This window comes from Scyliorhinus canicula, chromosome 5, assembly GCF_902713615.1.
Source record: "Scyliorhinus canicula chromosome 5, sScyCan1.1, whole genome shotgun sequence".
In the NCBI taxonomy this organism is placed as follows: domain Eukaryota; kingdom Metazoa; phylum Chordata; class Chondrichthyes; order Carcharhiniformes; family Scyliorhinidae; genus Scyliorhinus; species Scyliorhinus canicula.
In genome coordinates, this window is record NC_052150.1 from 225576567 (window position 1) to 225594851 (window position 18285).

The window sequence follows — 18285 nt, forward strand, 5'->3', positions numbered from 1 at the left end:
CCGACCCCAGGGGGGGATCCCCACGGTGGACTGGCCCGCGATCGGGGCCCACCGATCTGCGGCCGGGGCTGTGCTTTGGGGGCACTCCTTCCTGTACGGCTCCACCATGGCCGGTGCGGAGAAGGGAACCACCCCCCTGTGCATGCGCCAAAACACGCCGACGGTTCCGCGCATGCGCGAGATCACGCCGGCCCTTTGGCGCATGCGCAAACTCGCGCACTCCCTTCAGCGCCGGCTGCAGCAGCGCCAACCCCTCCGGCATCCACCTAGCCCCCGAGCCAGGTGAGAATTCCTCACCTTGGGGGAACCATTGACGCCGGAGTCGTTGGTGCCGCTCTTCCCGCCGGTGTGGGGGCTTAGTCCTCGGAAAGGAGAATCCCGGCTGTGTCTCCGTGTTTACAAAGGAAATGGATGATTGAGATACAATAGTTCAGGAGGAACATTGTGAGATACTGGATGGGATAATCATAAAGAGAGAGGAAGTACTCGAAGGATTGAATTCCTCGAAAGTTGATAAGTCGCCAGGGCCGGATGGATTGTTTCTGTGGCTACTGAAGGAAGTCAGGGAGGAGATAGCAGATGATCTGAGGATGATTTTCCAATCCTCATTAGACATAGGGGAGGTGCCGGAGGACTGGAGAAATGCAAACAAGGTTCCATTGTTTAAAAAGGGATCAAAGGAAATGCCGAACATTTATCAGCCAGTTAGTCTTATGTCAGTGGTGGGGAAATTAGTGGAATCAATCCTGAGATCAGATTAACTGTCACATAGAAAGCCACGGACTAGTCAGGGATAGTCAGCATGGATTTGTTGAAGGGAGGTCTTGCCTCACAATTTGACCCAATTCTTTGAGGAAGCGACAAGAAGGGCTGATGGAAGGTGGTGCAGTGGATGTGGTGCACATGGATTTTAGCAAGGCATTTGACAAAGTTCCAGATTGGCAGATTGGTCAAGAAAGTGAAAGCCCATGGGATACAGGGCATTGTGGCAGAATGGATAAAAAGTTGCCTTAGTTACGGGAAACAAAGGCTGGTTTAGCACACTGGGCTAAATCGCAGGCTTTTATAGCAGACCAAGGCAGGCCAGCAGCACGGTTCATTTCCCGTACCAGCCTCCCCGAACAGGTGCCGGAATGTGGCGACTAGGGGCTTTTCACAGTAACTTCATTGAAGCCTACTCGTGACAAGCGATTTTCATTTTCATTTCATTTCAAAGGATAATGGTCGACGGCTGCCCTTGAAATTAGAAAGTTGTTTCAAGTGGTATTCCATGTTCTTGGTGTTGGGACCCTAACTGTTTGTGTTAAATATTAACGATTTGGACGTGCACGTGGGGAGCGCGATTGGCAAATTTGCAGTAGACACAAAGATTGGCCGAGTGGTGGACAGTGTAGAGGATAGCTATAATCTCCAGAATGATATAGATGGATTGGTGGAGTGGGCGATAAAACGGCAGATAGAATTTAACACAGAGAAGTGTGAGGTCATGCATTTCGGGAGGTCGGACAGTTGTAGGGAGTACACAATAAATGGGAATATATGAAGAGGGGTAGATGAAGTGAGAGGTATCGGCGTACAGGTACACAGGTCCCGAAAGGCAGCAGTTCAAGAAGACAAAGTTGTTAAGAAAACATATGGAATTGGCAGCGTTAGAGAATATAAAAGTAAGGATATAATGTTAGAATTGTATAAAACCTGGTGAGGCCACAATTGAAATATTGTGTACAGTTCTGGTCGCCACATAAGACCAGAGACCAAAACACATAGGAGCAGAATGAGGCCACTCGGCCCATTGAGTCTACTCCGCCATTCAATCATGGCTGATATTTTTCTCATCCTCATTCTCCTGCCTTCTCCCCATAGCCCCTGATCCCCTTATTGATCAAGAACCTATCTATCTCTGTCTTAAAGACACTCAGTGATTTGGCCTCCACAGCCTTCTGCGGCAAAGAGTTCCACAGATTTACCACCCTCTGGCTGAAGAAATCCCTCGATATCTCTGCTTTATAGATCGTCCCTTTAATCTGATGTTCTTCCCTCGTGTTTGAGTTTCTCCTGCTAGTGGAAACATCCTCTCCACGTTCACTCTATGTCGCACTCTTCGTGTTCTGTATGTCCGTTCCCATCCTTGCTAACCCCACAGGCATGTCTCTGTAATTGTAACTATATCGTAGCTGTTTCTATCTATTTACGCTGTTAGTTCAGCTACCTTATTGTGAATGCATTGTGGCACGGTGGCACAGAGGTGAACACTGCTGCCTCACAGGTTCTGACTGTGCGGAGTTTGCACGTTCTCCCCGTGTCTGCGTGGGGCTCTTCCGGGTGCTCCGGTTTCCTCCCACAGACCAAAGATGTGCAGTTTACGTGGATTAGCCATGCTAAATCGCACAAGTCCCCACTCATCAACATACATCTCACCGATCATCCCCCTGTCACTCCCAGGTCAACCCCCATCTCCCCCGACTCACCCTACTCCATCTGATCCGACCTGCCCCTGAATCACCCTCCATCTCCACCGATTTGTACCCCCACAGCTCTGTGCCAACCCCTATCACCAGTGACATGTCTCTGCATCGCATCCAACTCGCTGACGGTCTCCCCAATGTAACCCCCCTACCCGGTCTTCCCGCGGACAACCCCTAACTCCCCTGAATCGACTGACCGGTCTCTCACGAGTCGTGAGATGTTGCGCTCTGTGTGGTGGTTACGTTAGACCTCCTGGCATGCAGTTCAGTGTTTTATAAAAAGCTGCGAAGGTGCCTCATTTGAAGCAGCCATACCAATCAAAACAAAAACAAGTGTCAATTTTTCAGAAATCAGAGCTTAGCTTTGAAGTCTTGAGTTTCCACAGCAGAGTGGAAGTGATTTGATAGGTCCTGTGGTATATCCTTCCCACTGCATCAGCAGAGTTATCTTGAGGTAATTGATGTGATTCCATCACGGATTGGGTTCAGGAACTATGCTTAATTCCCCAGTGTTATTCCGGTTCAAGATAAGTAGTGCAAAATAATTTTTTTAATATGATCCATAAGGAGCATTTAGATTCAGGCGGGAATATTTTGAATTGCAGTGTTGACATGTAAGGTTTGATCTAAATTCTTTAATCTTTAATATCAGATGCAGCAAACATGTTCAATGCCCCAATTCACATCACAGCCAGGGGACAGATTGCAGGTAAGATCATTGTGCTTTTTGAAATGAGCTAGTCTGTTGACATTGTTCCGCGCTGATCATGGGAAAGGGCTCCCAGTAAAAAAACAATCAAAGAACAAAGAAAGAACAAAGAACAAAGAAAAGTAACCATGATGTGGAGATGCCGGCGTTGGACTGGGGTGAGCACAGTAAGAAGTCTTACAACACCAGGTTAAAGTCCAACAGGTTTGTTTCAAACACGAGCTTTCGGAGCACGGCTCCTTCTTCAGGTGAAATCTCATTTCACCTGAAGAAGGAGCCGTGCTCCGAAAGCTCGTGTTTGAAACAAACCTGTTGGACTTTAACCTGGTGTTGTAAGACTTCTTACAAAGAAAAGTAAAGCACAGGAACAGGCCCTTCGGCCCTCCAAGCCTGCGCCGACCATGCTGCCCGTCTAAACTAAAATCTTCTACACTTCCTGGGTCCGTATCCCTCTATTCCCATCCTATTCATTTATTTGTCCAGATGCCCCTTAAATGTCACTATCGTCCCTGCTTCCACCACCTCCTCCGGCAGCGAGTTCCAGGCACCCGCTACCCTCTGTGTAAACAAATTGCCTTGTACATCTCCTCTAAACCTTGCCCCTCGCACCTTAAACCTATGCTCCCTAGTAATTGACCCCTCTACCCTGGGAAAAAGTATCTGACTATCCACTCTGTCTATGCCCCTCATAATATTTCGATGTCTATCAGGTCGCCCCTCAACTTCCTTTGTTCCAGTGAGAACAAACCGAGTTTATTCAACCGTTCCTCATAGCTAATGCCCTCCATACCAGGCAACATCCTGGTAAATCTCTTCTGCACCCTCTCTAAATCCTCCACATCCTTCTGGTAGTGTGGCGACCAGAATTGAACACTATACTCCAAGTGTGGCCGAACTAAGGTTCTATACAGCTGCAACATGACTTGCCAATTCTTATACTCAATGCCCCGGCCAATGAAGGCAAGCATGCCGTATGCCTTCTTGACTACCTTCTCCACCTGTGTTGCCCCTTTCAGTGACCTGTGGACCTGTACACCAAGATCTCTCTGACTGTCAATACTGTTGAGGGTTCTTCCATTCACTGTATATTCCCTACCTGCATTAGACCTTCCAAAATGCATTACCTCACATTTGTCCGGATTAAACTCCATTTGCCATCTCTCCGCCCAAGTCTCCAAATGATCTAAATCCTCTGTATCTTCTGACAGTCTTCATCACAATCTGCAATTCCACCAACCTTTGTGTCATCTGTAAACTTACTAATCAGACCAGTTACATTTTCCTCCAAATCATTTATATATACTATGAACAGTAGAGGTCCCAGCCCTGATCCCTGTGGAACATCACTAGTCATAGCCCTCCAATCAGAAAAAGCACCCTTCCATTGCTACTCTCTGCCTTCTATGACCTAGCCAGTTCTGGATCCACCTTGCCAGCTCATCTCTGATCCCATGTAACTTCACCTTTCTTACCAGTCTGCCATGAGGGACCTTGTCAAAGGCCTTACTGAAGTCCATATAGACAACATCCACTGCCCTACCTGCATCAATCACCTTTGTGACCTCTTCGAAAAACTCCATCAAGTTAGAGAGACACGACCTCCCCTTCACAAAACTGTGCTGCCTCTCGCTAATATGTCCATTTGCTTCCAAATGGGAGTAGATCCTGTGTTGAAGAATTCTCTCCAGTAATTTCCCTACCACTGACGTAAGGCTCACCGGCCTGTAGTTCCCTGGATTATCCTTGCTACCCTTAAGCAAAGGAACAACATTGGCTATTCTCCAGTCCTCTGGGACATCACCTGAAGACAGTGAGGATCCAAAGATTTCTGTCAAGGCCTCAGCAATTTCCTCTCTTGCCTCCTTCAGTATTCTGGGGTAGATCCCATCAGGCCCTGGGGACTTAGCACACTGGGCTAAATCACTGGCTTTGAAAGCAGACCAAGCAGGCCAGCAGCACGGTTCGATTCCCGTACCAGCCTCCCCGAACAGGCGCCGGAATGTGGTGACTAGGGTCTTTTCACAGTAACTTCATTTGAAGCCTACTCGTGACAATAAGCGATTTTCATTTCATTTCATAATATTTTTCAAGACGCCCAACACCTCGTCTTTTTGGATCTCAGTATGACCCAGGCTATCTACACACCCTTCTCCAGACTCAACAACCACCAATTCCTTCTCTTTGCTGAATACTGATGCAAAGTATTCATTTAGTACCTCGCCCATTTCCTCTGGCTCCATACATAGGTTCACTCCCATGTTTTTCAGTGAGCCAACCCTTTCCCTGGCTACCCTCTTGCTTTTTATGTACGTGTAAAAAGCCTTGGGATTTTCCTTAACCCTGTTTGCCAATGACCTTTTGTTAGCCCTTTTCTCTGTCCTGACTCCTTGCTTAAGGTCCTTCCAACTTTCCTTATATTCCACACAGGCTTCGTCTGTTCCCAGCCTTCTAGCCCTGACAAATGCCTCCCTTTTCTTTTTGACAAGGCCTACAATATCTCTCGTTATCCAAGATTCGCGAAATTTGCCATATTTATCCTTCTTCCACACAGGAACATGCCGGATCTGAATTCCTTTCAACTGACATTTGAAAGCCTCCCACATGTCAGATATTGATTTACCCTCAAACATCCGCCCCCAATCTAGGTTCTTCAGTTCCTGTCTAATATTGTTATAATTAGCCTTCCCCCAATTTAACACATTCACCCTAGGACCACTCTTATCCTTGTTCACCAGCACTTTAAAACTTACTGAATTGTGGTCACTGTTCCCGAAATGCTCCCCTACTGAAACTTCTACCACCTGGCCGGGCTCATTCCCCAATACCAGGTCCAGTACAGCCCCTTCCCCAGTTGGACTGTCTACATATTGTTTTAAGAAGCCCTCCTGGATGCTCCTTACAAACTCTGCCCCGTCCAGTCCCCTAGCACTAAGTGTGTCCCAGTCAATATTGGTGAAGTTAGTCTCCCATCACAACAACCTTGTTGCTTTTACTCCTTTCCAAAATCTGTCTACCTATCTGCTCCTCTATCTCCTGCTGGCTGTTGGGAGGCCTGTAGTAAATCCCCAACATTGTGACTGCACCCTTCATATTCCTGATCTCTACCCATATAGCCTCACTGCCCTCTGAGGTGTCCTCCCGTAGTACAGCTGTGATATTCTCCCTAACCAGTAGCTCAACTCCGCCACCCCTTTTACCTCCCCCTCTATCCTGCCTGAAACATCTATATCCTGGAACGTTTAGCTGCCAATCCTGACCTTCCCTCAACCTGGTCTCTGTAATGGCAACAACATCATAGTTCCAAGTACTAATCCAAGCTTTAAGTTCATCTGCCTTACCCGTTATACTTCCTGCATTAAAACTTCTTGCACTTCAGGCCACCAGACCCGCTGTTTTCAGCAACATCTCCCTGTCTGCTCTTCCCCAGAGCCATACTGGCCCTATTCCCTAGTTCTCTCTCAATGTTTTCACCTTCTGACCTATTGCTCCGGTACCCACCCCCCCTGCCACACTAGTTTAAACCCTCCCCGTGTGACACTAGCAAACCTCGCGGCCAGGATATTTATGCCTCTCCAGTTTAGATGCAACCCATCCTTCTTATACAGGTCGCACCTGCCCGGGAAGATCTCCCAGTGCTCCAGATAACTGAAACCCTCCCTCTGGTGTCCGAGCAACTGTTGGCGTCTGGTCCCAGATCATAAAAAATATCATATTCCTGCTTTCTCTGAACATCCCTTGATGCCACTAAAATGATCTATCTCTTTCTTGAATATATTCAGTGATTTGGCCTCCACAGTCTTCGGTGGTACAGAGTTCCACAGGTTCACTACTCTTTGAATGAAAAATGTTTTCCTAATCTCAATTCAAGAGAGCCTGGTGGCACCGTTGTTGCAAAATGTGGAAGTCAGCAACGTCCTTGCAAATCTTGGTCACCACACAGCTCCACACTAATGTCCTGTAGCATCAAACTCCTTCGTGTACAAAGCTTACGCCCCATGAGCATCTCAGCGGCCGCCACCCCATTAACTGCGCGTGGCAGCAAACTCCTCACTCATGAAAAAGGCCCTGTTGTCAGTCACGAGCACCTCCAGGATTCCGTGGGTGGAAAGCGAAATGCACAAGCCGCTCCATGGTCGCCCTGCAGGTGATTGGCGCCACCTTGTGGACCTCCAGCCACTTCGAGCAGGCATCCATTAGGACGAGAAACATTGAAGCCAAGAAGGGACTAGAGAAATCGGTGTGCCGGCCACTCCCAAGGATGTAGGCGTACAGCCACAGGATACTTCAGGTGCTCTTGACAGATGGAGAACCGCTGGGTCAACCTCTCGATATCCGTGTCCATTCCTGGTCCCCAGACATAGTAACACGCCAGCATCTTCATTTTGGACACTCTGGGATATCCGTTCTGAAGGTCCTTCAGTACGGTAGCCTGTCCCTTTGCCCGATCAACAACCCTGGTGCCCCACAGGGGGATTCCGCCTACACAGTCAACTCCGACAATTTTGAGGAGAAAGCCTTCAATTCCCCTGGTAGCTGCCAATGCTGCCCACCGTATGGCACCAGATGACGCACCTTCGTAAAGAACATACAACATTCAGTGCAGAAGGAGGCCATTCGGCCCATCGGGTCTGCACCGACCCATTTAAGCCCTCACTTCCACCCTGCCCCCATAACCTAATAACCCCTCCTGACCTTTTTTTTGGTCACTAAGGGCAATTTATCATGGCCAAACCACCTAGCCTGCACATCTTTGGACTGTGGGAGGAAACCGGAGCACCCGGAGGAAACCCAAGCACACACGGGGAGAACGTGCAAACTCCACACAGACAGTGACCCAGCGGGAAATCGAACCTGGGACGCTGGAGCATGTTAATTTGATGGTCTTCCTTGAGGATTTATCGATCTCCAGGTGTAGATAAGCGTTGCTGATGTCCAATGTCATGAATGTACAGCCACTGGCCCATGTTGCTGATAAATCCTCAAAGTGAGATAAAGGGTAATGGTGTAGCCTCAAAGCCATGTTCACTGTCAATTTATAGTCTCCATGGAGATGAGCTGTCTTATCCAGCTTTGTTACAGGAACCACTGGCGTCGCCCAATTAGCGAAGCGCAAAGGCCGAATATTATCCAAACTTTCCAAATGCTGACGTTCAGTCTCTGCCTCCTCCACTGGGAACCAGGCAGACAGGAAAATATCCGGCCTGAGCTTCCGGGTCCACCTGGATTTTAGCCACGGCCCCTTTAATGGTTCCTAAACCAGGCTGGAAAACCTCTGGGAATTTGCTCAGTCTCGTGCACGACCCCACTATATTCAGCTGTTCCCCTGTATAAGTGGCCAAACAAGCTGTTATGTCGGCCAGAGACAGAATATGCATTCCTTGTTTGATAAGGTTAAAAGTGCTGTGCGCCACTACAGAAGCAGCCGCTCCCGTATCCGGCTCCATATGGGGCATTTGACCATTAACTCTGTCAGACCGCAAATAGAGTTCACACGGGACACTGCTCAACCGTTCAGCTGCATCTCAGCCTCATCCTCGGCCTCTTCTGGGCCATCCAGACGCAAGGCCCGGCCCACGGCTGACGCCTACTTGGACTGGGGTGCCTGGATCGCTGGCTTTCCTGCTGCCAGCGGATTCGACCAGACCGCTGTCCACATGTAGCCTCCAGTCATGACTGGGGATGTCGCACGCCTCGGTGACCAGCTCCTCTCCCAGAGGCCAGTGTCGCAGCGGCCCACGCCCCAGGCCACGGGGGTACCACGTGAGGGGCGATGCCTCAAACGTTCACCTCCGTCTCTTGTGTCGCTCGGATGCCGCGTTCCGCATTCTCTTGGGAGAGGGAGATCTGCAACACCTGCTGAAAAATCAGGGATGCTTCACCCTAAAGCTCTTTCTTGGTTTCCATATTATTGATACCGCAGGCCAAGCGATCGCAGAGCATATCCGACAAAACAGTTCAATACTTACGACCTCCCTGCCCTATTAATCCGATATCTTTGAACATTTATCGTTGAAGTGTTGCACCACAAGTGTCACAAGCTGGTAGAATAAAGAACAGATAACAATACAGCACAGGAACAGGCCCTTCGGCCCTCCAAGCCTGTACTGGTCATGATACCACCCTTGGCCAAAACCCTCAGCCCTTCCTTGTGCCGTATCCCTCTATACCCATCCTATCCATGTGTTTGTCAAGATGCCTTTTGAACGCCGTTAATGTATCTGCTTCCACAACCTCTCCTGGCAACGTGTTCCAGGCACTCACCACCCTCTGTGTAAAAAACCTGCCTCGCCCATCTCCTCTAAACCTTGCCCCATGGACCTTAAACGTATGCCCCCTGGTGAATGGCCCTCCACCCTGGGAAAGAATGCCGACCCATCTACTCTATCCATGCCCCTCATAGTCGTGTAGACTTCTATTCAGTCTCTCCGCATAGCTGACACCCTCCAAACCAGGCAACATCCTGGTAAACCTCTGCACCCTCTACAAAGCCTCCACATCCTTCTGGTAATGTGGTGACCAGAATTATGCGCAATATTCCAGGTGCGGCCTTTCCAACATTCTGTACAACTGTAGAATGACTTGCCAGTTTTTATACTTGATGCCCTGTCCAATGAAGGCAATCATTCCATGTGCTTTCTTGACGACCTTGTCCACTTGTGTTGCCACCTTCAAAGATCTGTGGACCTGCATGCCCAGATCTCTCTGACTTTCAATATTCCTAAGAGTTTTGCCATTTACTGTATATTTCACCTCTATATTAGACCTACCAAAGTGCATTACGGACAGGCGCCGGAATGTGGCGACTAAGGGCTTTTCACAGTAACTTCATTGAAGCCTACTCGTGACAATAAGCGATTTTCATTTCATTTCATTTCATTACCTCACATTTGGCCGGACTAAACTCCATCTGCCATTTCTCTGCCCAAGTCTCCAACTTATCTATGCCCTGCTGCAACCTCTGACAATTCTTAACACTATCTATCACTCCACAGACCTTAATGTCATCTGCGAACTTACTAATCAGACCAGCTACATTTCCCTCCAAATTGTTTATATACACTACAAACAAGAGGCCCCAGCACCGATCCCTGTGGAACACCACTAGTCACTACCTTCTATTCAGAAAAAACATCCTTTTACTGCTACCCTTTGACTTCTATGACCGAGTCAGTTCTGTATCCATCTTACCACCTCACCTCTGGTCCTGTGTGACTTCATGTTGGGTACCAGTCTGCCATGAGCACCTTGTCAAAGGCTTTACTGAAGTCCATGTAAACAACATCCACCGTCCTCTCCTCATTAATCATCTTTGTCACCTCCTCAAAAACCTCAATCAAGTTAGTGAGGCACGACACCCCCTTCGTCACCGGCCTACAGTTTCCAGGATTATCCCTGCTACCTTTCTTGAACAGTGCTACCACATTAGCTATCCTCCAGGCCTCTGGGATCTCACCTGTAGCCAATGAGGATACAAAGATGTCAGTCAAAGCCCCAGCCATTTCCTCCCTTGCTTCCCTCAGTATTCTGGGGTAAATCCCACCCGGCCCAGGAGAATTATCTATCTTAATGTCTCCTCCTTTTTGATGTCAACATGACCCAGACTATCGACACTCCCTACCCAAGAATCATCTCCCACAAAATCCTTTTCTTTGGTGAACACTGATGCAAAGCACTCATTTAGTACCTCGCCCATTTCCTCTGGCTCAACACATATATTCCCCCCATTGTCCTTAAGTGGTCCAATCCTTTCCCTGGCCACCCTCTAGCTTTTTAAATATGAATAAAAAGCTTTGGGATTTACCATAATCCTACTTGCCAAGGACATTTCATGACCCCCAACTTGCCCTCCTAATTTCCTGCTTAAGTACCTTTCAACGGTTTCGACTGTCCCCACCCTTCTAAACTGTACAAAAGCCTCCTTTTTCTTTTTGACGAGGTTCACAATATCCCTCAATATCCAAGCTCCCGAAACTTCCCATTCTTATCCTTTGTTCTCTCAGGAACTTGACTTTCCTGAATCCTAATCAACTGTTGCTTGAAAGACTCCCACATGTCCGATGTTGATTTACCCTCCAACAGCCGTACCCAATCCAAATTCTTCAATTCCTGTCAAACGTTATCGTAATTTGCCTTTCCCCAGTTTAGCACCTTAACGTGAGGGTTACCCTCATCCCTATCCAAAAGTATCCTAAAACCTACGGAATTGTGGTCACTACTTCCAAAATGTTTCCCTACTGAAACCTCAACCACCTGTCCAGGCTCATTCCCCAATACCAGGTCCAGTACTGCCCCTTCCCTAGTTGGACTATCTACATATTGCATCAAGAAGGCTTCCTGGATACAGCTTACAAACTCTGCCCCATCCAAACCCCCCAGCACTAAGTGAGTCCCAGACAATATAGGGGAGGTTAAAATCTCAGACAGCAAAAACCCTGTTACTTTTGCACCTATCCAAAATCTATCTATCTGCTCCTCTATCTCTTGCTGGCTGTTGGTGGGCCCATAATAAATGCCCAACATTGTGATTATCCCTTTGTTGTTGGCGTATCCGACATCGCCGAGTATGTGAGACTGCAGATTACCCCGAAAGAATGTGACCCACAGGCCGTCAACAGTCTGGCCGTCTGGTGCTCATTCTCTGTGATATTGTTGGCCCAGAAGATATAGCACATTTGTGTATTGGTTCAAGTGTTCAACACTGGCATCAAATGCTCAGAGGCATGGCCAATCAGAGAAACCCAAACTTGGGTCCAGAAAATTGGGAAGGTGGCTCAGCTGAGTAGGTTACAGTGTTGACAACAAATAAGGACACGGGGCATTCACACTGACTATATATATATCCTGGCATCTCCTTTATTTTCTATTCTTGCTCGCACGTGGTACTGCTATTAATCCTTTTAGGTCCTACTTTTAATTTGGCCTAACTCTCCATGTTCTGCTTGTGAAAACCCCGGGTGCAATTCCCCCCCCCCCCCCCCCCCCCCCCCCCCCACGCCGGGTGGGAGAATCGCTGGGGAGCCGGGCGAGTCCCACTACGCCGCCCCGGCACCTGCCTGCAATTCTCCCACTCCCCCCCCCCACCAAACCGGCGCGCCGAGATTTACGGCTGGCCGCTCGGAGAATCGGCGCTCGCCATTTGTTACGGGCAAGTGGCGATTCTCCGGTCCGGATGGGCCGAGCGGCCTGCCCCGTACGACGGGTTCACGCCAGCGCCGACCACACCTGGTCACTGCCGGCGTGAACAGTGCGGGAACGCTGCGGGGGCAGCCTGTGGGGTGGGGGAGGGGGGACCGAGCACCGGGGGGGGCGTTCAGTAGGGGTCTGGCCCACGATCGGTGCCCACCGATCGGCGGACCGTCCTGTCCGAAGGACGCACTCCTTTCCTCCGCCGCCCTGCAAGATCACTCGTCCATTTCTTGCGGGGCGCCCGCGGGGAGAACGGCAACTGCGCATGTGCGGGTTGGCGCCGGCCAACCTGCGCATGCATGGGTGACGTCATTTACGCGGCGCCGGTCACGTAATTTACGCGACGCTGCTTTTACGCGACGCCAAGGCCCGGTGCGCGTAAATGACGTGGCGCCGCTCCTAGCCCCCTGGGGGTGGGAGAATAAGGGGTGAGGAGCGGCCTCCAACGCCGGAGTGAAACACTCCGGTTTTCACTCCGGCGTCAGCTCTCCCTTTGGGAGAATCCCGCCCCACATCTCCGGTCTCCCAGACGCCAACCCCTAACTCCCCTGAATCAACTGACCGGTCTCTCACGAGTCATGAGATGTTGCGTTGTGTGTCTGGTAGCTACCTTAGACCACCTGCCGTGCAATTCAGTGAGTTATAACAATCTGTGAAGGTGGCCAATCTGAAGCAGCCATTCCAACCAAAAGAAATAAATTGTCCACTTTCCAGAAAGCAGAGTATAGTTTTGAAGTCTTGAATTTTCACAGCAGAGTGGAAGTGATTTGATAGGTCCTGTGGTTTATCCTTCCCCCTGCATCAGCAGAGTTATCCTGAGGTAATTGATGTGATTTCATCCCGGATTGGGTTCAAGAAGCATGGTTAATTCCATAGTGTCTATTCCGGTTCAAGATAAGTCGTGCAAAACAATTTTTTTAATACGATCCATATGGAGCACTTAGATTCAGGCGGGAATATTTTGAATTGCAGTTTTGACATGTAACGTTTGATCTGAATTCTTTAATCTTTAATTTCAGAACAGGGAAGCAATATGCCAATTAACGTGGTTGGTGGGGGACAGTTTGGAGTGCCATCGCGTGGAGGTAAGATCATTGAGCATTTTGAAATGAGTTAGTCTGTCGACATTGCTCCGAGCTGATAGTGTGAAAGGGCTCCCAGTAAATCCAATCAGAGCAATAGAAGCTCGGGCTCGTTGCTCAGCTGACAGGTGGGTCACGGTGAGGCCATTTCGAACAAAGAATAAAAACTAATTTCACCCTCAGTGATTGAAAAAAACTTCATGGCTTTTTAAAAATTCAAATTGTGAAACAGGATTTCCTGTCATAATTCTCCTTCTAATTTTATAGTGAGGCCCCCAGTGGGTAAGCTGAGCTTGACCTGAGCAAGCAGCCTGATAATAAGCATCTCACTGTCACCGTGAACCATCGACACCCATAGGTTAAGATTCCCTTCTGAAGCCAAGTAAAGAATGAGGAGAAATCCTGTTGGTGCTGCTGATTCTCGACAGGGTTTAATCCCTGTACTGGCTCTGGTAGTTTATGGAGAGCTGCCTCTTTGCCTTGCCCATGTTTAATGTGAGGTTGAGCCCCTCATGCTATATTACCACTTGCCTCTCTCTAACATGGAGAGATGGCTGTGGACCATAATTACCTGGGAACCCAGGATGTTGATGGGGTTTCAGCCCTGGTAATGATATTGAACGTCACCGGAACATGATTTGTTTTCTCCTGTTGGCGATGCTCATTGGCTGGGAGCTGTGTCGATTTAATGTAACCTGCTGCTCATCAGCCAGAGTGTGAACGTTGTCAGCAGCTGTACCCACTGGGCTGGATGCTGCGCGCTGAGCTCAGGCACGCTCCTGACCCGTACTGTAAGGTGGGTTAGATTGAACAAGGGGGGAGTCTGGTGCAAACCTGAATGAAGACATTGTAAGAGGCTGTCAGCACTTGCATTTTGTGTTGCTTGGGTGGGCAGATAAGCTAGAGGCCTGACTCCAAGCATGTCAATGTAGCTGTGTCTGAACTAGTCCACAGTGACACTGGTTCACTGGCATCTGGAGGTATGTTAGCCGCTGATTGGTCCAGAGATTATTGCCCATCCCTAACTGGCCACCATTTCAGAGGGTATTTGAGAGTCAACCAGATTGTCACACGTAGTCCAGATAAGGAAAGGCTGGCAAATCTCTTTCCCTGAAGTATATCCGCGAACCGGAAGCGTTTTCACAACAATCAAAAATGACTTTATGGTCATTTTTAGTTTTTAATTCTAAAAGTTTATTAAATTCAAATATGACTTTCTGCCATGGTAGGATTTGAAACTGGAGCCTCAGATCCTGCCATGGCTCTCTGGATTATGAATCGAGTGACAATCACACTGCGCCACCATTTCCCCTTCCACCCCTTCCTCTTGATGGTGCTGCTCCTGCCTTTGACAGGCTGGGCCCTGCCATTGATGTCTTCTGCCTGTGATCATGAATGAGAGCGAGGTGACCAGGCTCCATGTTCCTGATGGTCTGCTCACTGCGCTATCAAAGACAGAGATTTTACGGTTAGCATTTATACCCTGAGGACCACCCTTTGTCCATACATTGTCTGAAACGGTCTCTCAAAGCCCATTGTCTCATGCCCTGGGCAACACCAATGCCCTGTCCATTCTTCGTATGCTGCTTTGGCAAGACCCCACACCACCTTTGCCTAATACCACATGACTAAGTGGCCATATTGTTTGCCACTCTGTAGCATCCTAAGCTCTCATCTCAGGAAGATGCATTGTCCAGATGTTCGCTCCAAGACCTTGCGCTGAAGCTGGCCTATGGGGGGGGGGGACTTAGTCAAACGTACCTCAGCACAGAGACAAGGATTACAAATACTGTCTTTGGCAGTGTGCCATTGACAACTTTCTAATGGGATATATTTGCATGCCTGGTTGGACAATAGTACAGGCACAGCGTAGCAGTCAGTGATTTTGGAGGTCAGTAAGCAGCAATCAATGTCACTGATACAGAAAAATGGGGCGCGATTCTCCGCACTCACGACGGTGCGGAGAATAGCGGGCGGCGTAAATTTTTACGGCCACGCTGGTCCGACGCCCTCCCGCTATTCTCCCTCCCCCCCCCCCCCACGCCCGCCTCCCGACACGAATCGCTGCCCGCCGTTTTCTTACGGCGAGCAGCGATTCACCCCTGGCCGATGGGCCGATTTCCAAGGCCTTTACGACCGTTTTTGTGAACGTAAAACACACCTGGTCTGACCGTTCGTAAAAACGGCCGTAAAGTCCCGATCTGGGGAACCTTGGCACCGATTGGCACGGCAGTACCACGGCCGTGCCAAGGGTGCCATGGGCCCGCGATTGGTGGGCACCGATCGCGGACAGTGGGTACTTATCCCGTGCACTCTTTCTCCCTCCGCCGCCCCGCTGTATCCATTCGCGGGGCGGCTGAGGGGCATACCGGCCCACGCATGCGCGGGTTTCACGCATATGCGTGATGACGTCATCCACGCATACGCGGGTTGGAGTCGTCCAATCCGCGCATGCACGGCTGACGTCATCTGACACGTCAGCTGTCGCTAACTCTGGCTAGGGGGCTTAACGAAATTCGTTAAGCCCGCTATGCCGGTGTTCACGGTCGCGCGATGCTAGCCCCGACCGGGGAGCAGAATCGGTTCCCGGTCGGGGGGGGGGGGGGGGGGCGGAACCTGGCGTCAAACCCGCCCGTTTTTGACGCCAGCTTCCCGAGTCTTCGTGACTCAGGAGAATCGCGCCCATGGTGCATGAGTGGCTGAATTGCGGGATTCATTCCACTCCAGCTGAACAGTTTCAGCTGCAACAAGGTTTGGGTGATTGACATATTTTTCAATTAGCCTCAACCACATCACCCCAAAGTCAACCTCCCCCGAATCAAATCCCTGTTTCCCTGAATCAACTCCCTGTTTCCCTGAATCAACTCCCTGTTTCCCCGAATCAACTCCCTGTTTCCCCCGAATCAACTCCCTGTTTCGCCCGAATCAACTCCCTGTTTCGCCCGAATCAACTCCCTGTTTCCCCCGAATCAACTCCCTGTTTCCCCTGAATCAAATCCCTGTTTCCCCCGAATCAACTCCCTGTTTCCCTGAATCAACTCCCTGTTTCCCCCGAATCAACTCCCTGTTTCCCCTGAATCAACTCCCTGTTTCCCCCGAATCAACTCCCTGTTTCCCTGAATCAACTCCCTGTTTCCCCCGAATCAACTCCCTGTTTCCCCTGAATCAACTCCCTGTTTCCCCCGAATCAACTCCCTGTTTCCCTGAATCAACTCCCTGTTTCCCCCGAATCAACTCCCTGTTTCCCTGAATCAACTCCCTGTTTCCCCCGAATCAACTCCCTGTTTCCCCGAATCAACTCCCTGTTTCCCCTGAATCAACTCCCTGTTTCCCTGAATCAACTCCCTGTTTCCCTGAATCAACTCCCTGTTTCCCCCGAATCAACTCCCTGTTTCTCCTGAATCAACTCCCTGTTTCCCCCGAATCAACTCCCTGTTTCCCTGAATCAACTCCCTGTTTCCCCCGAATCAACTCCCTGTTTCCCCGAATCAACTCCCTGTTTCCCCTGAATCAACTCCCTGTTTCCCCCGAATCAACTCCCTGTTTCCCCAGAATCAACTCCCTGTTTCCCCCGAATCAACTCCCTGTTTCCCCTGAATCAACTCCCTGTTTCCCCTGAATCAACTCCCTGTTTCCCCCGAATCAACTCCGTTTCCCCCGAATCAACTCCCTGTTTCCCCTGAATCAACTCCCTGTTTCCCCCGAATCAACTCCCTGTTTCCCCCGAATCAACTCCCTGTTTCCCAGAATCAACTCCCTGTTTCCCCCGAATCAACTCCCTGTTTCCCCTGAATCAACTCCCTGTTTCCCTGAATCAACTCCCTGTTTCCCCCTGAATCAACTCCCAGTTTCCCCTGAATCAACTCCCTGTTTCCCTGAATCAACTCCCTGTTTCCCCGAATCAACTCCCTGTTTCCCCCGAATCAACTCCCTGTTTCCCCCGAATCAACTCCCTGTTTCTCCTGAATCAACTCCCTGTTTCCCCAGAATCAACTCCCTGTTTCCCTGAATCAACTCCCTGTTTCCCCCGAATCAACTCCCTGTTTCCCTGAATCAACTCCCTGTTTCCCGAATCAACTCCCTGTTTCCCCCGAATCAACTCCCTGTTTCCCCCGAATCAACTCCCTGTTTCCCTGAATCAACTCCCTGTTTCCCCCGAATCAACTCCCTGTTTCCCCGAATCAACTCCCTGTTTCCCCCGAATCAACTCCCTGTTTCCCCCGAATCAACTCCCTGTTTCCCTGAATCAACTCCCTGTTTCCCCCGAATCAACTCCCTGTTTCCCCTGAATCAACTCCCTGTTTCCCCCGAATCAACTCCCTATTTCCCCCGAATCAACTCCCTGTTTCCCCCGAATCAACTCCCTGTTTCCCCCGAATCAATTCCCTGTTTCCCCCGAATCAACTCCCTGTTTCCCCCGAATCAACTCTCTGTTTCCTGGAATCAACTCCCTGTTTCCCCCAAATCAACTCCCTGTTTCCCCCGAATCAACTCCCTGTTTCCCCCGAATCAACTCCCTGTTTCCCCCGAATCAACTCCCTGTTTCCCCTGAATCAACTCCCTGTTTCCCCTGAATCAACTCCCTGTTTCCCCCGAATCAACTCCCTGTTTCCCCCGAATCAAATCCCTGTTTTCCCCGAATCAACTCCCTGTTTCCCCCGAATCAACTCCCTGGTTCCCCCTTGAGTCACTCTTGTGCCCTTGAGTTAAAGCACATACCGCCCAGTCTGAATGAGGCTGTGCAGGATGGAGAGACTCTGTGCTGCTTTATGGGGTTGCTGTGATCTATGTGTAATCTGCATTCACCCACCTGCCCACAGGGGCATCACGGTGCACAGTTTTT

The 18285-nt window shown here is 49.7% G+C and overlaps 1 protein-coding gene across 7 annotated transcripts in view; it reads left to right on the forward strand.

Moving 5' to 3' along the window:
• LOC119966628 overlaps nucleotides 1-18285 on the forward strand; it is a 292892-nt gene that overhangs the window by 56222 nt on the left and 218385 nt on the right. For all 7 annotated transcript variants that reach the window (XM_038798641.1, XM_038798640.1, XM_038798634.1 and 4 more), the window contains 2 exons: nucleotides 3118-3174; nucleotides 13380-13445. In XM_038798641.1, the coding sequence (XP_038654569.1) occupies nucleotides 3118-3174; nucleotides 13380-13445 (123 nt within the window). The remainder of the gene's footprint in view (nucleotides 1-3117; nucleotides 3175-13379; nucleotides 13446-18285) is intronic.